At 39.9% G+C, this 23,880-nt stretch overlaps 1 protein-coding gene across 1 annotated transcript in view; it reads left to right on the plus strand.

Annotated features, from left to right (window-relative positions):
* Window positions 1-20,937, plus strand: part of PIEZO2 (piezo type mechanosensitive ion channel component 2) — a 315,845-nt gene extending 294,908 nt beyond the window's left edge. The window contains 15 exon segments of the mRNA XM_040549988.1: window positions 529-787; window positions 1,314-1,496; window positions 1,671-1,923; window positions 2,671-2,803; window positions 3,281-3,428; window positions 3,548-3,762; window positions 6,006-6,164; window positions 7,491-7,638; window positions 9,741-9,929; window positions 10,393-10,485; window positions 11,878-12,050; window positions 13,946-14,062; window positions 16,105-16,184; window positions 17,523-17,703; window positions 18,617-20,937. Of these exon segments, the coding sequence (XP_040405922.1) occupies window positions 529-787; window positions 1,314-1,496; window positions 1,671-1,923; window positions 2,671-2,803; window positions 3,281-3,428; window positions 3,548-3,762; window positions 6,006-6,164; window positions 7,491-7,638; window positions 9,741-9,929; window positions 10,393-10,485; window positions 11,878-12,050; window positions 13,946-14,062; window positions 16,105-16,184; window positions 17,523-17,703; window positions 18,617-18,869 (2,584 nt within the window). The 3' untranslated portion in view covers window positions 18,870-20,937.
* The last annotated feature ends 2,943 nt before the right edge of the window (window positions 20,938-23,880 follow it).

Consider the following 23,880-nt stretch of genomic DNA (forward strand, 5'->3'; position numbering starts at 1 on the left):
GAAAGAGAATTGAATATATGGAATTTATGTAATAGTTTCTTGCTGCCTTTTCTATTATTTGAGTTAGGTAAGTGGGAAGAGATTGGGCACATATAATGATCACGAGCATTTATTATGTTCTAATCTTATGTTGTGGGGCTATTCATACCATGCATGTCCTGATGGACCTCTGGATCTTCTCCTAATTCCTGCCTGTGTTAATAAATCAGATATGAATCCAGACAGGGCCACACCAGCATTGTATGATTTACATGAAGTGTGCTGGCTGGGCGACTGTAGGAAAGCTACCAAGTTAATTCTCTGGGTAAATTAAAAAAACAACAGAACAGTGCTTCTAATTATTTTGCTTGAAGTTTTGTGAGCTTAGATTCAGGTTATTTTATTATAATACTGAATCCCATTTTTTTTCCTTCATTATACTCGCCAACAGAATCTTATAGTTTTTCAAAAGGAAAAATAGTAGCAATTAACAAAGCATCTCTTGTGGATTTAATTTTTATTTAATTTATTGCACTGTGCTCCTAACAGGATGTTTCACGATGAAGAGCTAGAGGAATCAGAGAAATTCTACGTTGGTCAGCCTCGAGTCTTGCTTCTTATTTATGCCCTGTACAATACCTTGGTGGCCCGGTCAGAAATGGTGTGCTATTTTGTGATCATTCTTAACCACATGATCTCTGCCTCCATGATAACCCTGGTGCTTCCCATCCTTATATTCCTTTGGGCCATGCTGTCAGTTCCTCGGCCAAGCAAACGCTTCTGGATGACAGCCATTGTCTACACTGAGGTATGTTGATGTTTTTGCAACTCTGTATGTCAAACATAGAAAAGTGAAGTTGTAAGCTTTGCATGGTCTCTTTTCTGGTTTTGATCTCTAGGATCCAGGGGCCTGTGGCCTTTCATATTAGTATAAATATTTTCTAACATCCTTTGCAATTTCTATGGTATAAGAAGGTCTTGTTTGTGTTTTTCTTCACTGCAAAAGGTGACATAGGTGACATCCTTCCTGGCATGTAAAGCAGTTATCACAGAAATGGACCATTTATAATCAGCTACTGTGTAATCGGTAATCAAGCGACAGCCTACACTGCCTGTGGTATCTCAGATACCACTGAGCGCTATCTGTTGGTAAATGCTGATTTTAGTCATTGATGAACTTTTTGCTCAGGAAACATAAACTGTTGTTCCTCTGTAGCAATGAATGTTTGCTAATCTTCTTAAAAAGCTGACAAAATAGTCATATTTGTCTCCTCTTAATGTTATGAGGCTGCCATGCTTAGAAAACACCCCAAGTGTGTTGTGTTTCTGAACAGGTGGCCATCGTCATCAAGTACTTCTTCCAGTTTGGCTTCTTTCCTTGGAATAAATATGTGGATTACACAAAAGATAAACCTTACCATCCACCCAATATCATTGGCATTGAGAAGAAAGAGGGCTATGTGCACTATGATCTTGTTCAGCTCCTTGCTTTATTCTTCCACAGATCCATTTTAAAGGTAAAATGATTTTTTATTTTATATTTAATGTTTTCATTTTATTTTTTTAGTCATTCATGTTATATTCCGACACAACAAATTTGTCGTCCCCCTAGTGAACACTGTGATGAATGTCTACAATAAATATCGTAACATAAATACAAGTTTGAAATGCTCTTCTTTTTCTTCCATTAGTGCCATGGATTGTGGGATGAAGATGAGAAAGGGGACAGCTCCAGTAATAAAGAGGATACTGATGATGAGCTCTCTCTGACAGGAGGCAGGAGAGACTCTTCAGGCTCTATGAAGTCTGTCAATCTTGCAGCATCAGTGGAGTCCATCCATGTCCACTTCCCCGAGCAGCAGACCGCAATCAGGAGGAAGAGCTCTAGCAGTGCATCACAGCTTTCTCACAGATCCAGCTTCTCCTCACACAGATCTAAGAGAGGTAAATGTCATGGCATTTCTGGGATTTGAAGAGCAAATGACCATTTCCCATAGGATCATCCTGCTGAAACATTGTGCTGTTGCTGTGGAGAACACAGAGAGTACCGAATGCTGTTGCTCCTCTGTGAGGAAATAGGATATGAACCAAAATATCTTTTGCATTTGAACACTCTCCAAACCTTCCTAAAGTTCAAATGGAGATCTGTACTTTGTGATTCAGTGTGTTTTTAAAATGACATTACCCAAAAGCTGGGAAAGGAACGTTCAGTGTGGCCCAAATCCAGAATTTCTGGTTCAGTATAATCCCCAGCTAGAGGGAATTCAAAGCACATGTATTTCTCATATCTACATTTAACGGTACTTAAAGTGGAAAAAAAAAAAAAAAAAAGATTAGGAATATTGAAACAGATTACCTCTTCTGAAAAAGAATGGCTTACTACAGCCTGAATAATGTATATTACCAATTGAGATGACTGAGTCAGAACAATCAAGAATTTGCCTTTGGCACTATTCTTCTCATTTTAGTTATTAATCTAGATCCGCTAGTTGTTAAACCTATACTGGATATTGTCAAGATTTTATCGTATCAGAAAAAAATTACCATATGGATTTATTTCAAAGCGTCTTTCAAATGTGGGACTCAGCTTTGCGGTAGAATTTTCCAGATATATTACTTTCTAGTTTTTGTATTTAAACTTTGATTTTGAATTAGCTTCTTTCTCTTCTCTTTCCCTCTCCTTTTTCTCAGGAAGTACCAGTACAAGAAACAGCAGTCAGAAAGGAAGCAGTGTATTAAGCATCAAGCAAAAATCTAAGAAAGAGCTTCTTATGGAAAAGTTTCGAGAACAAATGATCAAAGCCAAGGCCTTTACAATTAAAAAGTGAGCAAAGTGAGGAGTTGTGTGGGCTTGGGTGGGAGGTTGCAAACAGCTGACTAATGCAGTAAAATGTTTTAAAGAGAGCAGGTTACTGATTCTGTTAATTCAAATGGAAGAATGGATATGTATGCTATTCATTATATTGGTACGCTTTCACCCTAAGTGCCTATGTACCACCAGCTGAACTTCAGACAAATTAGCAGAGGTTCAGACAGCACTGCAAGGGTGTTTACCTGTCTGATATGTAGCTAAATATCCTGTGTGAACTGATTTGGGTGCCTATGTGTATTTCTACCAAACAAATGCCAATACCATGCTCAAGCAGCAATCAGTGCAAGGAACTGGTGTCTCTGTTGACCTGTGAAGAGGCTGTCAGAGAAGTGTATCTTCACAAACATTACTCATATCACCTCCAGACACTCTTTTCTTCAGTGCCAGTTGCAGTGTTGTTAAATTACATTGTGATCATTGTTGTTTTAGGACTCTCCAGGTGTATGTGCCTATCAGACAGTTTTTCTACAATCTTATTCATCCAGACTACAGTGCTGTGACTGATGTATATGTGCTGATGTTCCTCGCAGATACAGTGGACTTCATCATCATTGTGTTTGGTTTTTGGGCTTTCGGGGTATGTCATAGAGGGCATCTGTATGTAAATTGTCAGTTGGGACCCTTGACCCTTGTAGATGCTAAGTTCCATGTGAGTGTCCTCCTTCCTCAACAACTCTGTAACATTTTCCTTTTCAGAAACACTCTGCAGCAGCAGACATCACCTCTTCATTATCAGAGGACCAGGTCCCGGAGGCATTTTTGGTGATGGTACTCATTCAGTTTGGTACCATGGTGGTAGACCGAGCACTGTACCTCAAAAAGACTGTCATGGGAAAGGTCATCTTCCAAGTCATCCTTGTTTTTGGAATACATTTCTGGATGTTCTTTATCTTACCTGGAGTGACAGAAAGGTATAAACCTTATAATTGGACAATATGGGTTGAAAAGTCATGCTCTACTAAGTTATTTGAATGTAAATTTGAGAGGGTTATAGCTAAGCTTTGGAATCATAAACAAATTTCTTAGTCTCATTCCTAAACAGAATGTCAAAATGTCTTTCTACAGCAGTAACTGTGGCCAATGTAGGTTTGAGGAGGTAAGAGATAGATTATACAAGTATGCAATGAAATATTCTCAACTTGGGTCAAAAAAATAGCAGGTGAGAGAAAGTTTGCCTGTAACTGACCATTCAGCTGAGACAATGTTTGCCTCTGGTTTGGTTTCCCACTCCCAAGACTGGTTTATGTCTTTTATGAGATAGCTGCTGGATACAAACTGAAGTAACTCAGAGAGCAGTGATCAGAATTTTATTCTTCTCCCCTTCCAGCTATGCCATGCATTCCTCCCTTTACACCCTTCTTTCATATCAGGAACCTTGCTTTTTTGGCTGCACACTGATTTAGAAGACTTAATAGAAAATGTCTCTCTCAGGGTAACCTGTACCTTGTCACTCTCCTGGAATGTGTGAACTAACTATGGATTTGAATCTCCTTAGACTGAAGAAGGTCTAAAGCCCATGTCTCTTCTGAAGAGCAAAATTTCTCTTCCCCTGCTTCTGTCACATGGCTTTGGAGGTGGTGTGGATGTAGTCAGCTGCTGTATGAAATCTTGTATGACTTGCCTGGTCCAATGGGCCTGAAAATCTAACATTTCTTATTGCATGGCTCAAAGCAGTCTGCTCTGCAGAGGGGTTATTGTTTCTTCTCTAGTGTTAACTCCCCTCCTACTTTTGACTAAACTTTGCTTTACTCCATTGACTACATAGAGAATTTGGGCCTGTCACTTGGGCACATTTCACTTCGTAAACAGTTAAGTTATTGTAAGGGAAAAACAAAATAGGAGCATAATGTAAGAAAGAAAGAAAGAAAAAGTCTGATTTCCTCTTAAAAACTGATTGTTTTATTTTTCCTCAGTGCAGTAATAATTGTGCCCCTATTTTAATAAGTGCATTTTTCAAGTGTATCTCTTATCTACTGAGCATTGAAAATTGAGATTAAATTTTTAGCTTGATTTGGGAACTTAAAGGGCAAGAAAATCATTTTGATATTTTTGCTGCCTTCATGAAATATTTATCTCATGTTGTTAATCTCAAACCTGCATCTGAAGCTCCCATGGCCCGTATAAATTAGACTGACACGTAGAAGCACATGCACATTTCTTAATTGCAATAATTTTGTGAGATATAATTGCAAACAGTGGATAATGTCTGGTTCACAAACCCTGTCCATTGTGCTGTTCCAGCATGTTATTGGGCTGCTGTCAGAAGGGGCAAATGTTCACCAAGATGGTTAGGGGGGTAGAGCATATGATATGTGTGAAGAGGTTGAGTGAATAGCGTTAGTTTAGCCTGCAGAACATGATGACTTGTCTTCACTGACCTGTTAAAGAGAGCATTAAGGCGAAATTAAGCTGCTTTCAGAGGTGCAAGAAGCCATATAGGCAAGAAGCCACAAGTTAGAAAAGGGGAATTTATGCTAGATATGATGACAAATCTTTTCACCATGACAGTAGTGCTCCATGGCATTGGACGATTGCTCCATGACTAGAGCAATTTGCACAGACAGGCTGTGGGATCTTCATCTTCAGAGATATTCAAAACTCAGCTGGACAGGTCCCTGAACAATTTGGTGTGATTAGACGTGATTCAAGCAGGGAATGATGCAAAAGATGGTCTTCAGAGGTCGCTCCAACCTAATTCCTTGTATGAGTCCGTGAAGTCGGAGGTACCTCCATGAATACAAATTACCATTAAAGCTGCTTAGAGTCAGTGTGGATGTCAACCACCTGAACATTGAAGAGAAACAGTGTCTACCCAGGACTTGCAGGGCATGTGTCATTGTAGAGGCCCCTGTGGTGTAGCTAGGCACCTCTAGTGTCTGCAGGGACAGAGCGCTGCCCCAGAGCCATCACTCGGAGGGAGCCTGTTCCCACTCTCTCGCCGTGACCCTGAGGTGATTACAGATGCTGTTTATAGACTTCCTCCTCCAGATTCTTTCAAACAGTGTGTCACCAATGCAGCAGGGTCAGAGGCCAGAGGTTTTTCACCAGTTCTCAGGAAAGGGAAGCTGCCAGGAGCACAAAACATTTCGAGCTAATTCTGTCATACACAGGTACAATGCTCATCATTTTCCTTTATCTGTCTTTTCCATTACAGGAAATTTAGCCAGAACACTGTTGCCCAGCTCTGGTATTTTGTGAAATGTGTTTATTTTGGCTTATCAGCATATCAGATACGCTGTGGATATCCAACTCGTGTTCTAGGCAACTTCCTCACTAAAAGTTATAACTATGTGAACCTGTTCTTATTTCAAGGGTAAGTCTAGACCTACTGCCCTAGTCCATTCTTCCATGAAATAAGGACCTGTTATCGTGAGATGGGGTTATTCATGACTTCTCTTCACAAGCTGCTGGAAATGAGACAGTAAATCTTTCACACCATACTGCTGTCTGTGCCACATGTCCCCTGTAGTCCAGAAGGGAAAAAAACAATTTCAGGAATGCAAATTGCAGAAAAATCAGTCTCCTATCGTGAATATGGAAGTCTGACTTACCAGTCTGACACTCAGGGCCCTTTTTTAACACCTGTAAGAAATCACTTCTGTGAAAGAGATAGGGGCTACAACATTATGTAATGTTATTTGTTCTATAATCCTAAATAGTAGCAAGGCAACAAATCCTGAACAAGTCATTGGAGCAGGCTTACAGGCTGCAGGTGGAAAGGAGAATAAAGTGAGAGGGAGTACATGCGAGAAATAAAATCTTTGCATCAAAAAATGTTTCCTTTGTGTACCTTTTGGAAAATGCTGCACATTTGAAGCTCTTCAGGGTTAGGAATGCTGGTGCAATAACAAACACAGCCTCGCCTCAGAGTGAAAGGTGGCATTAGGGTTGTGTTGTTACCATGATGTTGTGATTAAGCTAGTTCAACGCATATGCATATTTCACAGAACAGATGGAATAGTCTCAGCCTTTTCCCAATATTTTCAGTATGGGTTGTGTCATTCCAGTAGAAAGAGTTACAGAAGAAAGCTTTCTTCACATGAAATATTCTTTGTGACCTGGCCAAGCAGAGAAGTGTGGAACTAGTAAAGGGAATGATGCACTTTGAAAAGCTGCTCTGTGCATGTTGCTTTCTTGTTAGCCCACCTTCTTCTGCTGCTTAATCCTGAGTCATAAAGCCCAATCCTGTATGCAGTTGAGGACTGCCCACCTACTGTAAAGAAACAATGCACCACTTGGTGTAAGGAGGCATAAAATGAAGTCCCACCATTCTGCGGACAGGCCAGGCTATGTTCTTCTATGCCTTCAGATCAGAGGAATTTGGGTGTACAGGGAATTCTGTTTTGTACTATTCCATCAGTGGCTCATGTACAATTGCTAGGTGTAATGATGCAAAGCATGTTTATAGCCTCACAGGGGGCCCTAGAGGAACATGAGCTGTGGCAAAAGATATCACCCTCAAAACATCAGTATTAGTCATACAGTCTCAGGATATGATTGCATTGTATTTGTAAAAATTCCAGTTAAACTGTCTTTAAATACTGGTTTATTTCTCCCTTTTGTGATATATACAGTTACTGTGCTCATTAAATGTGATCCCTCCACTTCTGACTAATCATCAGTTGTGCTCTCCCTTCAGATTCCGCCTGGTTCCATTTTTGACCGAGCTGAGAGCAGTAATGGACTGGGTTTGGACTGATACCACTCTCAGTCTTTCCAGCTGGATCTGTGTTGAAGATATCTATGCTCATATATTCATCCTGAAGTGCTGGCGAGAATCAGAAAAAGTAAGGAAGCCCCATATGAGTGATCCAGGCCTCTCTCCCCTGTGCCGAAATGAAGAAAAGTAATCATGAGTCCCTTAATAACTGGGAAATCCACCATAAAGCCAGTTTGTTAGAAGATACACCTGGTGTTCATGTTCAGAAATATTCAGACTATTGGGTACTTTAAGTTAGTTGGCAGTCACCACAAGTGAAATTTCAAATGGTTTCTTCTTTACGCCTGATTTTTCCACCATTAACGTGAATTCCACAAACATGTGGCTGCTAGTTTAATTGCATGCCTGAATTTCAAGACAGGGATTGAAAGGCCTCATATTCACAGACTCACATTGTGCATAACAACTAAATGAGTAACTCGCAGTAGCAGGGAAACTGTAGCTCTAAAGAAAGGTCAGGACAAGGCAGAGCTCACACCTCTGTCATGTAGGTCCCAGGGATGCTTGTTTCATGTAACTGCAGAGGGAACTCATCTGGCTCCTTTGTCTTGAGAGAGGATCCGCACATCCAAAAAGACTGCAAAGAAACAGACAAAACCACCATTTGTGTGACTGAAGTTTCAGCCTCTTTAATTCATTTAAGCTTCAGCTCAAATTAAACTTGCAAATTCTGGATTCCTTATAAGCACTATAAAGATTGCAACCATATGCTTGCTTATTTGCCAATTTGAAAAAGAAATTAAGCATTCTTTTAAGAGTGACCCAACCAGTCAGAAATTGTACATCTGCAATGAAATGGCTGTATTTTCAAGTGTTACTGACGTACTACTACTTTTATTATGATCCTGTCTCTTAATGGCACTTACTTTCCAAGTATGTCAGTTAGATTAACTTAGAGCTGAAGTGCACACAGATTTTGTATGTAGGCTTTTTGGGTTTGACTTACATTTCTGCTGTGAATGGAGTGTCATCAGAGGCTTCGGGAGTCAGAGAAATAATAACCCAGATCTGCTTTGACTGTCCATTGTACTGCATTTTTTCACCTTCCAACAGGATCACTCTGTGTAATATGTAGCGTAGATCTAATGTAGGAAGACTTCCAAGTCTGAGCATGCATGTGTGTGCCAATGCCATGTAGTAAAATCACTACCGATAACTTTATGGGTGTTGTTCAAGGTACTTTAGTTCTCTCTGTCTCTCACTCACATTGAGTGATATGCCTAAGTACTTTGGCTCTTAGAGTCTCTGAGCTGTTGTGTAACAGCATTAAAGGTGCCTGAACTAATCTCATACAGACAAATAATGTGCCCCTGGTGATCTTGATATGATATTTTAATGAAAACAGTGTTTTGTAGTGCAAGACAAATGATTTGATACAATGCTTTTGAAAAGTAGCTAATTTGTTTTAAATATAGCATTGTATTACAAATTTAATATTCTCCTAGGGCTTTATGGATTCGTGTTGTAAAGCAAGAACAATTTCCTGAAAGCCAGATTCCTGGCATGTGTCTGAGGTGCAGTGCAATTCACTGCATCTTGATTTTGCACATGCAGTACGCAGTGTGTGGAAGGCAGGATCCTAAAACACTGTAGCATTAAGTCCTATAACAAAACATTACAGTGATGGTAAGACATTTTACAGGATGGGTACTCTTCTATTAAAGTATTCAGTCATGAGGTCAGTAACAGAGGGAATTATGGGCAAGGGGAAACAATGTGTTGTGTGACTTGCTTTGTAAAGAGAAGGATAAAAGCAAGATCATTTTTGCTCTCAGAAGCTAAGAAATGGAAGGATGTCACATCCACACTGTCAAGATTTTAGGGACAGCAGCAAAGCTTGAGGCATTGTTTAAATGCAGTTGGTGTGGCAATTACCCGTTTTTTCCCTTCTTTATGGCCATAAAGAATAAAAAACAGAGAGGTTTACAATATTTTTCACACCAGACACACACTTGACATGGGTTCTTCTGGCACTGTTCTCTGGAGTTGCCAGAAATTCATTGCTTGTGCAGGTTTGGCTAAAAATCTCAACATAACTGACTTGATAATGGGTAACAGATGACAACAGAAAATTGGAATACTTAAGATCAGTATTCATTCGCTCATCAAATCATACCAAGTGTTCCACTGATAGAAGAGACATTACCATGTTGCTGTTTGCTTTTGCAGAGATATCCCCAGCCAAGAGGCCAGAAGAAAAAGAAAGTTGTGAAGTATGGAATGGGTGGCATGATTATCGTCTTGCTGATTTGTATTGTCTGGTTCCCACTGCTCTTCATGTCTTTAATCAAATCTGTTGCAGGCATCACGAACAAGCCTCTAGATGTATCAATCACAATAACTCTAGGAGGTTATCAGGTAAAAAAGAAGACAGGCTAAAAGAAATCTCTGGTTTTGCACTGTATTTCCTTGTGCTCTTTCTTATTCCTTGCATTAAATTTTCTGACTGAAACTCTCCTGGCTTATGCAAAAATCAGACAAACTCCCACAAGTGATCCCCTTTGGCTTAAAAACATGTTTGTTCATCACTGATGTAAAATATTACCTTCACTTGCCAGTTAAAAACAGAACCTGCTGGCAGTTTAATCTGAATAAATTATCCTACATCAGGAAAACTCAGGTAACTGATTACAGGTCCCCTTGGTAAATGTGAGATAATTAATTGGAGGTAGCTTGCTTCTTAGTGGAATAATTTCATAGTCTTCTTCTGTTGAAATGAGTACCATAATTGTCTTGGACTGTGAAGTACAGGATGCTGTACTGTGTACGTAGCAAATGATGTGAAGCAAATATGACAAGTGTGTGTTCTTTTGTTTTCCAGCCTATTTTTACAATGAGTGCTCAACAGAATCAGCTCAAGAATTTGAATCAGACTGATTTCAATGCGTTTCTGGGAAGCTATAGGGGTAACACTGTAAGTGAAATGTAGACTACCTCATTACTTAAAAATGTATGCATGTTTCCACGGAGGCTATTTGTGAGTTTTGTTTATGTAGTCAAGTGGTCAGCAGCACTGCTATCATTTGGAAGATGTGTCCATAAAGGGAGTTTGCACTAGTAAAGGTTTGAACAGATCATTTGTCAAGACAGGGCTGGGATATAAAGTGAAAAGTTACCATTAATTAAAGCACCTTTGCACAAAATCATGGAAGACAGACAGAAACTGCAGTTGTCCTGTCATCCGAATAGAAACCTTCCCTCTAAAGGACACAAAGCTTCAGGAGGTGTGGTGCTGTTGGTGTAGTGCCAAAACAAATGTGTTCTGGAGACACAACACTGTTAGCACTTTTGAGCCCCATGCTCCTTCCTGTAGTGCATGTGGCTTTCACCTCCCAGTGAGGAGACATGGTGCTGTCAAAAGAAGGTGTGTATGGCCTAGAAAAGTGTTGATATTAAAATGCCCTAGTTTAAACATAGTCTCAATATTTCATGGTGCACTATGCACAAAGTTATCATTATTTTATATATAAAAAAAAAAGACTAGTATTTAGCAGAAACTGTTGCATTACTAAAATAATCAGATTTTGATCAGATACTACTTTAAAGAAGTACTTCCTTCTAACCCATTCAAGAATTAACACCTTTTAATATTAGATGCTACCAAATAGCCTGGGTATTATAACAGTAATATTGCAGTCTTGATACACTTTGAAAGTTAAGGGTTTCAAGTTGCCTTAACACTTGCAGACATTTGTCTATGCTGAAAGATGCTTGACAAAAGAAAAAGTACAATTTTAATAAAAATATGAAAACTAGTAAGAGGTGGCAGGTGACTTGTGCCCCCTGAGTATTATCAGAATTTCTGAAAGCGTCTGCCATCCCACAGTGGCCAGGCTTGGTATATCACTCACGCAGTGACCTATATTTTGTGGTGACAACTGATACTGTTTGGAGTTTCAGTGAAGCTGTCAGAGGTACCAGCCAAAACTGGTGTGAACTGAGAATTGCTTGGCCTATTGTATCCAGGCATATGAATGGAGTTATTAGAAACTAAAGAAAACAGGATTAAATATACTTTACAGAGTTTACCTGATGAACTTTCAAACCCATTTTGGCTGACTTGACCATCATACTTTTATTCTTTGAACAGCTAGGCCATTTTTGGTTTGCCTTCTTGGGTTGGTTACGCTTAGTCTATTCCTGTCCCCATCTAAAGCCCCAGCTGATACCTAACAAAACAATCAGTGTAAAACAATGCATTTCTGATTAATTGAACATTTGCAATTCTGCCTGATCAGGAAATGTGGTTGTGAGTCTTGTGAACATCACAACATTGAAAGATTCTTTTCCTCTTCTGCAACTACAGGCTGCTTTGCAGTTTCTAGAGGGCTATGGAAAAGAAGATATAACTCTTGCAGATCTAGAAGGGAATTCAAACTCCTTGTGGACCATTAGCCCTCCCAGTAGAGAGAAAATGATACAGGGACTGCTGGATTTTTCAGCTGAGTTCACTGTAGTTCTTTCATGGAGCATTCAAAGGTAATTAATATGACAGCTATAAAATTTATGGATCATTTGCCAAGCTTTTGTTGAGCAGAACAGTTGAACACTTCCACACTACATTTTTTGGTTTAGTTTTTCAGTTCATTCTATTGTACTGCAAACCAAAAAAAAAATAAAAATGTGGGAGTGAGAAAGGTAGAGAGTGGTGACTTTTGTTACACAGGAAAACTTTTGTTGCCTTTTTTTCTCAAGAAATAAATAGAGAAATGGAGCTACTTCCAAGTAGATGATTTAAAAAGGCAGGGTGGAGTTTTCAATAGGACCTGAGTGGGAGGAGGGAAAAGTAAGAAAATGTAAGTCACTTTTAGATGGAGATGTTCAAATAAACTTTGCTTCAGACAACAACATTGTTAGCGTTTTGGGGAACTGAAGACATAGACATAATTAAGGCAGAAAACCGACAAGGAAATAGAAACACTCTCTTTTTAAGGGAATCTCAAACTTACACAAAGCTATATTTTAAATATACATATACTTGGAGCCATTGTTCTGCCACTCGGCACAGATCCACTTTTTGAGACTTTTGACCATTTACTTGTGGTGACTTGGCCTGAGTGAAATACTGCTTTACAATGAAGTTTTTGCAAGAGCCAGCCTAGAAAGTACTTTAGCTGGATACATGCTGAAACACACCAAGTCACCAGGATGGCTTCTTGGCTACTGCCTGCCACCTGAGACTGGGCTAAATTGGAAATGAACTGCTATTGCAGCCCCTTTATCTACATGTTTTTTTGGAAGTAGACACTTGGTTGTTATAGCAATCCCCAGCAAAAGACCATGCACAAGAAGCAGGTCAGCTGAATCACTGTGGGAGCTCTGAACATGCTGGGTCAGTCCTGACACAGTCAAAAATAGGTTTGTAATGAATCTGCACTCTTTATTCAACTTTATTTGACCCCCCCCCCCCCCCCCCCCCCATTTTCCTGGAAGTATACAATATTAAGCCAGTGAATTACATCCCCCATTCATTTCTGAACCTTAAATTAATTTTTAATGCCTCTACTCAGTTTGCCAGTATACTTACCTAACTATGAACATTCATACACTGGCTTTCAAAAAGACCTTTTTCACCCTCAAATTATACCCTGTGGATTATATTGCAACCATGAATGACTGAAAGCGGTAAAGGCTTACCACGGGGTCCTTCCACTTTTTCTCTGTAACAAGAAACTGCTGTCTTTCACCCAGGCCAGGAGACCACAAGCAGCTGTAAAACGAGCCTCCTGTATCCCTCAGGCAGCATATATGCTTTCTGCCCTTGCACATCATTTGCTGGGAGAACTTCTCTGCAGCCCCCAGCAGCCCAGAGGTTGCCTCACCCAGCTGCTGCATCCTAACCTCAAGGCACAACACAAGATGTGGTGCAAAAGCTAATCCTGGTCCAGCTGTGTTCTGCAGCTGGCATGGGGGTCCTGTCAGCCTGTTAGACACACATTTCTGCTGGGCCAAGGTGGGGTTTCAGGAACCTGCAGCTGACTGCTGAATCCTCAGTGCCCCTGGGACAGGATGTATATAGACTGGCAGTCCTGCTGCCTGAAGTCTGAGCAGGCATCCTCCCTCCCCTATTCTGGTTTGACTGACATAATGAGCAAAATAACATCAGTCTGTCACCATTAATGAACACAAAAGAATAGATAGAAAAAAAAAAGAAAAAAAAAAAAAACACCTTTAAGACTGCTATGTGTCCTCTGGGACACATATGCACCATCTTGGGTACAGGTAGCATGATGCTTGCTGTTTAGCAAAGATTGGGATGGACAGGATCAACGTTGTTAGACTGGTTAGACAACCAACTCTAGAGTTCAGCGAACACAGATTTAGGCTCTGCTCTTACTGTAAGATGACTGTGTGTCTCCCTTTTACTTAAACAGAAATCTCACTCTTGGTGCCAAAGCAGAAATAGCATCAGATAAACTTACCTTTGGCCTACCAGAGAAAACCAGAAGAGACATTGCTACAATGATGTCTGGGAAGCAATTGGAAAAGGTGTAAGTTATTTTCTTTGCCTATTTATATGCAAACCTTCTGTTTTAATCCTAGTGTCTTAAGGAGGTGAGGCTTGTGCAAACATACCGTTTGTCTGCCCATCTATCCACCTCTAAAACTTTGAAGCCTTGTTCACAGAGCCCAAAAGCATTGAAGTCACAGAATAATAACATTGCTTTAAAGGTAAAGGGGTGGGTTTGTTTGTTTTTTTGGGTTTTTTTTGGTAATAAATTTAGACTGAGAAGACTGCGAATACTGGAACATCACCAACAAGCATGGTGAAGCTATTAGTTGATTTTCTTTGATTTATTGGATAAGCACAGTTCATTGCAGTATATTCATAGTTAAACTCTCCTCTGAGTTACTTGAGTTCAACTTGATTTGAGGAAGTTATATTGATTAATTTTTCGTTCTAAATAACCATCCAGACAGTATTTCTCTTTGTCATTCTTGAATGGTACTAGATTGGCAAGGAAGTGTTAAATCACTCTAGTCAAAGGGTAACATCTGCAGTCATTTCTGACATCAGATCTTTTCCTGTAATGGAAATTTGCAAGGCAGTAAGAGCATTCTCTTCATCTGAATATTAAACATTATTGTATAGATGTAGCCTTATAGCATTAACAGCAGTGATGCCTCCTTTCAAGTTTGAAAGGAGTCTGGCTCTTCCTCGTGGTCACTGGGAATTACTTTACAGCAGTAGTCTCTAAATATTGTTAGGCCAACACATTGTCCCTGAAGGCTGCCTGATCTAATTTGTGGCCACAAGACTTGAAAAGTTAAAGCTGAGGTCAGCTGGGAGAATGAAAACTCTGACTGGTTCATATCTCTTAGTAGGTGGAAATCAGATGTCTTTTCTGTAGCACAGCTATTTTTCTGCACCCACGCACACTTGTGCATCCAAACAGACTGCTGTTCCACATCTGATCATTGCATTTAAAGAATATTTTGTGCTTCTTTTATTTTTTTACCCTGTGAGGATACAGAAATATTTCCTAGGGTGATTTCCTAGAGTAGCGTCAAGGAGGGTGGATTTTCCTCCTTTGTGGGAAGATGTAATCCATCTGTAATTCTCTCTTTGCAGGGAGCAAACAGCAGCACAGAAGATAGAGCTGTATTTGCCCATGTTGCAATAATATTGTTGATTTAATCATTTTTAACTTTGTTGTAAAGGAAAAATGTTTGTGGCAGCTAGTAGACATTCGACAACCTCAGCAGGAGCTTTCTGCCACCACCTCTGCTGGGACAACTTAGCTGCTGAGCTTTTACCTATCCGCTGGGCCTGCTGGAGCAGTCGTGAAGGACTTAAAATTGGCCACCTCTGTTCTTCCACAGCCTAGCATACGCAATGTAGCAGTATCAGAGGACTTCCCTGAGAGCTCCCCTTTCCTAGAATTTTTCACTCACATGAGGGAAAAGTTAGGACAACATCTGTGCTTTTAATTACATTTCTCGCTCTCAGGATGCTGGTAATTTATCCTATTTAAGGTACTTTAATTTTGAGTCCAATGGAAGAACTTCCACAAACATCTTTCTTTTTACATTTGAAATCCTCCAGATAATACAAACTGTGAAAATATTTCACAATAAAAGATTCTGGGAAGAATTTTCACTCTTTTCAGATGTTATTATTTAAACATCTTTTAATTCTGAAGTAATAAATGTTCTCACTACATATTTTTCAAGCTTGTTTACTACCGGTGATGTGTTGCCATTCCTTGTGCTGCTAATGTAGCTGACTATAAAAGCAGCTTTGTTAAAAACGTGAACAAAATATAAATCCTACATTCCTTGCAAACACACATGCCCCAGGTGTGTGGGATTCATGGCATGTGAAAGGGGACATTATGGATGGAGCTCCCTGCTGAAGCACTGACAGAACATAGTTAATAAATCCAGCTAACTTTCAGATGTGACATCTGAACACTATAAAATCATAGTTTAAGCCAAGAATTACTGGGAACTGTGTATAGCTCTGTTAGGTATTTCTAAATTATTTTAGAGGTATAAAAATATGAAATATTTGCTTTCTCATTTTTTCCAGAACATTAGAGACAGTGTATCCATACTACATCAAGGCTCCTAGTGATTCTCTGGCAAAACCCATAAAGCAGCTATTGACAGGTATGTATCCAGGCCATGGAAAACAGAGCACAGTTGAAAGAAGTGCAATGCAGTGCTCAAACCTGCACATTTGCTGAACTGTTATGGGGCACCTCAAGCTGAAATACTCTTGCAGTCATTTCTACCTGGTGCCTACAAGGTTGGGGAGACATGAGGTAATAGAGTTCAAGGCAGAAAATGCATCTGGATGTACTTAGCTTTGTATTTAACAGTAAGGACTCTATAGATTAAAAGTCCAGCTCTTCAAGTCTGCTTTCAGAAATTGCTTTCCCTTGTTTCCTGAGAAACTGATGACAAGTTTCACTTCTCTGCATCTCTTTAATGCTTTACCACAAATAGTAGTGCTGTGTGTTTGCAAATGTAGCTCCTCTACTTGAATAATGATTTTTTTAATCTATTCCTTCCTTATTGGCTCCAAAGAATCCAATTTAGATATAAATAGGGAATTTCAAAGTTCCAAATCAGAATGTGTATAAATACTCACAGACATATATAGTACATACACATGTACATATGCACATATGAAAAACTTGTTGGGTTGGAAGAGTAGGAACAAGTCTGTACCTAAGAATACTTTGCTCAGCAGAAGTTAAATTTGGCACTCAAGCCTTTTCTTGACCATTGTGTAGTCCATTACAGTTCAAGGTTGAGTGAGCATGTTTATATAAAGTGGGAAAAATAATTCTTGAGAGTGAATCTAGCTTTATGTGTTACCAGTGCTTCACTGTCATTAGTCAATTTCTGTCCGAAAAAAACACTCTTAATTTGGGATTCTTCTAAAGGACTTTAATGTCTACACTGCTAATGTAGGGTCCCCAGAAATCAGGAGGGCCAGGGTTCAGCTCCTGTCTGTGTGATCATTATGCTTAATAGAACAGTATGCTTTTCTTGATATAAAAGAATAATATATTTTATACCCAAAAGTAATGATTTGCAGTGGTAGTGTCACTCGGATATGCAGAACCTAACCACTATACCTCCAAGCGTTTCTTAGGCCAGAAATGTAAACATGTTGCCTGTCGTTGACTCTACAGCTTGAAAATACTTGAATGATCTGTCAGTTGTACAGAAGGAAATGTAGGTGATGTGAAACATTTTATTTATTTAATTTAGGGAAGGAAAACCATAACAGTCTCAATAGATACAGTACTTTTGTACAGAAATCTGTAAAATTGGTTTTAAGGGAGTTATAACAAACATTTACTCCTACATTGCTCAGTCATTTTATCATGAAAGTTGTTAAAGTATCTGACTGGAATCATTTTAACTTCTGTAGGTTTTGGTAATATATATTAACATTTCCGGTGTTTTTTTTTTCATTTTTTTTTTTTTCAATAGACTGCAGATGGGAAAACATTACGGTTTCCCTAGTCAAAAATGTGTCTGATGAGGGAGTTCGTGAGTGGTGGGTTTTGAATCAGCTTGGGAAAAGATACAAAACATCTGAAGAGAGTCTTGAACTCTTCATATTCAGTGATAAAGTCAGTCCACCAAGCCTTGGATTCTTGGCTGGCTATGGGTAAGAAGGAATCTTTATGTAAAATTAAAATAGTGTAGATATGATAGAAGTAGAGGTGACTTCATTTGCTTTTGAGGGTGTATGTTATTTCTTCTTTGCTGTTGTAATGTTTAAACCTCCAGAAATGGGCTTCTGTGGGAGTTACAAATTTACATCTATTACTGTTACCTATAAAAGGCTTCATATTTTTAAAGAAATGATGTACCCCTTGATATCTGCTCTCCAGTGGGGGGAAAAAAAAAAAAAAAGGCAGAAGAAGCACCCTTCACACCAATTTCCTATTAGAATAAAGTCATTCCAATGATACTAGTTTAACTACAAGTCAAGTTCTGCCAAAACTCTGACCAGTTTCAGCAACCGTCCCAATCTCATGCATGTGGCCAGGACTCTGGGTGTGAAGCAGTTATGAAATACAACTTCACAGACAGAGGAAATCATGAGACTGTACCTCCCTGAGAGATATGCCTTGCTAGCATCATTTTGGAGGACTCCTCATTGGAGATTTATCATGGGAGGTCAGATAAGCATTAGTCTGTCACCACCGACATGTACTTTAATAAAAAATGTTAGGTGTGAAATCTGGCAAATTACTTCCATTTAGTAGTCAGAAATTGTGATATTTCCCTCTGTGGCTTCCAAGCTGTAGCAGACAGGACATGAGACCATCATCATCAATGACTGAGGCTAAATCACTTAAGGCAGCAGCCTCAGCAGTGTATGTTCACAGATTTCTATAGTGTTTGAAGAGACCTTATTTTCCTTCATCCTACAGCACAGCAGAAACAGAACCCTAATTATAAATTAATGTTCACTCTGCTGGTAGACTGCAATTAGCCATGTAGATGAGCTCCCTCTCACTTGACTGACCCTTTTTCAAGGCATGGTTTGAACTCTTTCCATTCTTACTTTTCAGCATCATGGGACTATACGCATCAGTTGTCCTGGTGATAGGAAAGTTCGTCCGTGAATTTTTCAGCGGGATCTCTCATTCTATCATGTTTGAGGAGTTACCCAATGTAGACCGAATCTTGAAGCTGTGTACTGACATTTTCTTAGTACGAGAGACTGGAGAACTGGAACTAGAAGAAGACCTGTATGCCAAACTAATATTCCTGTATCGCTCACCAGAGACAATGATCAAGTGGACTAGGGAAAAAACTAATTGATCTCTTTGGTGTCACACTGCGAATCAAGTTGATTTCATCTGAATTTTAAAGAAAAAAAGCACAATATTCTCTTAAGAGCTAAGCCTTTTATAGTTAGGTAGCGATGATTTTTCACTGAAGGAGTCCTGGAAGCTACGGCCTTAGGAATCCATGCTGCCTTTCAAATTAAGGATCGACAGTGAAGAAAGTTGGATGATTTGCTGTTTTTAATGTGCCACTCCTCTACAATCTGGGGACTGCTTTGTAATTTAATCAGCAAAAAGTTTGCATCTGTGTCTGGCTAATTTAATTTTCCAGACAATAATTATTACCCTCAAAGAGAAAAGAAAGGAGTGAACCCACAGATGACTCCAGTATAACTTCCTAACCTTTTCTGGAGCCATGTAGGTTGGATTGTGCAATATGCTGTTGTACATCACTGACTTTCAAGCTACAGTAATGGGACGCTGACTAGCCTTCAGGACACCCAAGACCCAGAGCCCCAGTGGGAACTGAAGACATTCTAGCCATACCCATTTGTAGAAAAGCAGAGGTTTTGATGTACAAAGGACACTGTGGACAAACCTCTGTTAGCAAAAAGAATACAAGTAACAATCTCTTTAAATGCCTTATTTTATTTGTACAGTCACAGAAAACATTTCCACCAAACATCAATGACTTTTCTCAGGAAAAAAAAAAAAGCAACTGAAACTTGACACTTCGTCAAGGGTAACTAATGGCTAGAATAATTATGGTGAAATATTGGGATGTTCTGCTGGGCCATTTTCTTCAAAGTTACCGCTTTCCATTAGATGAGAAAAGAAAGTGAATTCAATGACCTAAGGAGCTACTTCATTTCTTATAACCCTTTAAAGACTGAATAGTGTGTGCTTCTCTCTGCTTCCCATGACATGCTTTTTCCCATTTCAATGATTTAAGGCAACCATTGTTTTGCTGTTAGCCAATATTCTTCTTCCAGTGTTTCAGGTATACAAAAATGTTTACATATTCCAAGTCATATTTTTACATCCAAGACGGGTTTTTTTTTAAGTTCCCAAATGTAGACATACATATGAGCTTGGAAAATGGCCTTTTTTCTTAAATTACTATTATTAGTGACACAAATGGCTCATTAAAGATCATTGTAGCATGAAAATTTACATTTGCAATGTAGGTTTCATTCCATGTTAAAAAAATTATTGAGAAAAAAAGATCATTGAGTGGGTAGGGTATGTTAAAGGGTATACTGTGTAGTTTTGATTCAGTAATGACTTAAAATAAAGCACATGTTGCAAAGTCATTTTAGAAGTATTTTTTCCTCTGCCTTTTTACATGAAATGGGAAAAGTTTGACATTCTTCTAACTCTGTGACAAATAAATCTCTTTCTTGTAGTTAGCTGCTATTTATTATATGAATAATTAGTTAATCACCGGAAGGAAAATAATACAACATAATTTTCTGCCACATTTTACTGCAGAACTTCATAAAACAGCACAACTGAATGAAGTCGCAACATACTCTGCTCAGTGCTTCCATGACAAATGCTGTCACATCCATTCTATACTGTGAAAACCAACATTTTGAGCACCATGAAGTGCACAAAATAAAAGTCGCTTCATCGTATTGTAACAATAAAATCATTTGGTGACTGGAACTCACTGGAAGACAACCTGATTTCCTTTAGGTGTAATGGAAAGGTGGCTCCTCATATAGCCAGGCAGCATTCCCTGGTGGAGGGTTTTGCCTCATTTCTTCCATACAACCTGTGAATGAAAATCAAAATATACAGGGCAGCCCTGACATAGGATCCAACAGGGATGCTAAAATGTCCTTTGTGGTTAGATGGATCCTTATCTATGTTCAGTAACTTTAAGGAGGCAACAATGGAAGGAGAAGAGTGAAGGGTGTAACGTGGTTCTGAAAGTACCAGCAGCAGAACCATGCTGGCCATAGTTGGCCTTGGCTCACTTTTTGGCTCCCTCTCTTTAACAGGCACTTACTTTCTGGTGGGAAAACTCTGTCTGCGGTATGAGCTGTACAGTTATTTGAGCTTTGCAGAAATGTGCTGCTCTTTCTTTCATGGATTGATCAAACTTTGAAAATAAAAGAGTTCTTCTGTTGTTTTTTTTTTTTTTCAAAACAATCTATAGTAAAATTGGTGACATATGGACTGGATACATGACTGCAACAGATGGAAAGTGTACTGCTAATCTCCACCCTTTGAGCCCAACCATCCAGCTAAAGTTGAACTGGCAGCCACTTTCTAGTGATATCCTCTAGGGAATCAATATCGGGGCCAGTACCATGTAATGACTTTACTAACAACCCGCAGGATGACTTAGAGCACGATCTCAAATGCTTCTTGAAGTCCTGTGAAGTCATAAAGACCTGCATCTGAGGTAGACTTACCCCATGCAGCATTTCAGACTGGGTAGTGGGTAGGAAAGAGCTTTGAATTAAAAGGGCCCAGCAGGGAGGAGGAGGGCAAGGGGGGGTTGTTGTGTGTATATCAACAGTGTGCCCTTGAAGCAAAGAAAGCTATCAGTATACTGGGTGTATCTGCAAGAGCACTGCTTCAAGTCAAGGGAGCTTATTAGTCCCTTCTACTCAGCACTTGCAAGACCACACTTGGAGAACTGCATCCAGGTCTGGGGACCCCAGTGAGAGAAAAACACTGACTTACTGGTGTGAGTCAGGCAGAGGGCTGGAGGACACAACAGGCAAGGAGCATGCTAGCAAGCTAGCTAGCAGGTAACCACTGCTGTGAGGAGAAACTAATGGAGAAATTTGCAAAACACGAGTCATATTATGTTTACCACATATTCACAGCATTGTGATTGATACATTCGGCATGGTGTGCACATTTACCAGAGCCCAACTCCTCTATTTAGCTGGCATGAAGGTTGTTTTCTAGGTGCTGCCCCACAGCACACACTGATTCTATGATTCTTCTTCAGGAAATAATGGCGTGGCCTGCTTCCAGTCCCAGACCTTGAAGATGCAGAAGTATGCATGGAGGAAGGAGGCCAAGGCTCATGAGATCTAATGTTGGCACCCTTACTTTGAGTTCCTCACAGGTTTGGTGGATACTCAGTCCAAGGGGTGTTTGGAGTATTTCCTAAGTGCTTGGCCACCTCCTCTATGTAGGAGCTTCACTTTAGATGAGTGCCAGGAGACTGCCACGTGGTGCTCTCTCCAAAAGACTTGAGCTCCCAGAGGAGCTGCTGCCTGGAAAGCACCCCATGGCTCATTTCAGTAAACGTCACTGAGACACAGCAACAACCCAGCCACATTGCTTCTGAGCAAATCAGACTGCTCACAAGAGATCAGGTGCCAGAGGGTGGGTTCGTCCCTGGGGTCTGCTCCTTGTGAGCGCATGCAACTTCCGTGCATCCTTGCTGTACATCATGCACTAGTGGCTGCTCTCTTCATGCCCCATTTTTGATTCTCCTTTATGCTTCAAAATGAGGCAATTGCTCTTTTCTTCTTTTTTTTAACCCATTTTCAAGTGAGGTAAAAGGTGATATTTTGCCCTTATCTGGGAGAAGCAAGAACAACAATCAGTAGCCAGAGGGGTAAAAGCCCATCAAAGTTGTCATCACAACGTTAACAGAAAATGTGTTCTCATACTGCCCCTCTCCTAGCAAACCCAGGCAATTCCTGCGGCATCTAGCACTAGACTGAAGACAATCTAATTGGCTGTAGCTGCAGGTTAGGCTGCCCTGACTCACTACAGTCAGTGCTAAGATCTTGTTTTCCACTACAATCTACAATAACATTTTGTTTTGGGTGTAGCATCTCTTACAGCACCCATGTGGCAGTGGCAAGCACCATCTGGCATGTGCCTCAGCAATCCCTGTGGCTGAACATGGAGCCCTTGGGGGGGGGGGGGGGGGGGGGGGGGGGGGGCGGGGAGATGCTGTGCTACCTCAGCATCTGCTAGTTTTCAAGTAGTAGCAGTGTGTACATGAAAGACACACATACACTAACATGGACTTTACGTACCTGTGCGTTCGTGTGCATGTGTGTGCAAGTGTCATCTTTTTTAACTGCACAGGACTGTTGTGTTAGGGCTCATTAATTTTTCAAGCCGCTGCCTCCTGCATCCCATGCTGGGGCAAAAGAGGCAGCTGCCAGCAAACACAGACGGCTCATGACAACGTGACCATCTGACTGCTGTAGCAAACATTTGGGGAAAGTGCATTATTAACACTGTGGCAGCAAGAATGATGTAATGCCATAAAATATTAACAAGCTGCTTCAGCTGACAGTTCTAAATACATTGTAGAGGCTAAACTTTGGAGGTCAAGACAGTGTATTAGTTTCATATTCATGAAACTAACTATAAAATACTTCCCCTCTTCTAACCAGGATTACTGGGGAGGTGGACAGAGAGAAAAGGGAAAGCTAACTATAAAGCTCGTGATGTTTTAAGAGAAAGCATGTGGCAGGTTAGCACAAAATTGAATGGTACCTTCTTCCTTCTACCCATCTAAAACTGAGGGCAAGCATCCTCATGGATGCTCCCATTACTCTCAGGTCAAGTTCTGTTTTGTAAAGGGTTGTCTTGACTCAGATCGATTTGGAAAAGATACCGACTGCACTGACATAGTGACACAGCAGCTCACCTTTTGAAATGGTTGGACTCTGATGTGGATGATAGATGTAGTGTAGAAATTGAAACGTAAAAAAAAAAAAATTAAATGTGGGAGTTTTTAAAGTACGTATTTTGGTTATGAAGGTCTTCTCTAAGCAAGTTTCAAGAATTTTTAGATGACTATCATTTGAAAAGAAAGCATCACTAAAGAATACCTCAGTGAAGTACATTCCCCAAAAATCTCATTCCAAGCCATATCCCATGATATCAGAATCAGAAAGATTGATGACTGCATCTCTAGTGACCCAGGAAGTCCAGGGTCACTGTTAAATGTCCAAAATAACACTCTCCTCCATAAGGTGTCACAGAATTAAGGATGAGCTCCAGATACAACACCATGCTACTGGGCCTGGGAAAAAAAAAAAAAAGACAAA

The sequence above is a fragment of the Cygnus olor genome, chromosome 2 (genome assembly GCF_009769625.2).
Source record: "Cygnus olor isolate bCygOlo1 chromosome 2, bCygOlo1.pri.v2, whole genome shotgun sequence".
In the NCBI taxonomy this organism is placed as follows: Eukaryota; Metazoa; Chordata; class Aves; order Anseriformes; family Anatidae; genus Cygnus; species Cygnus olor.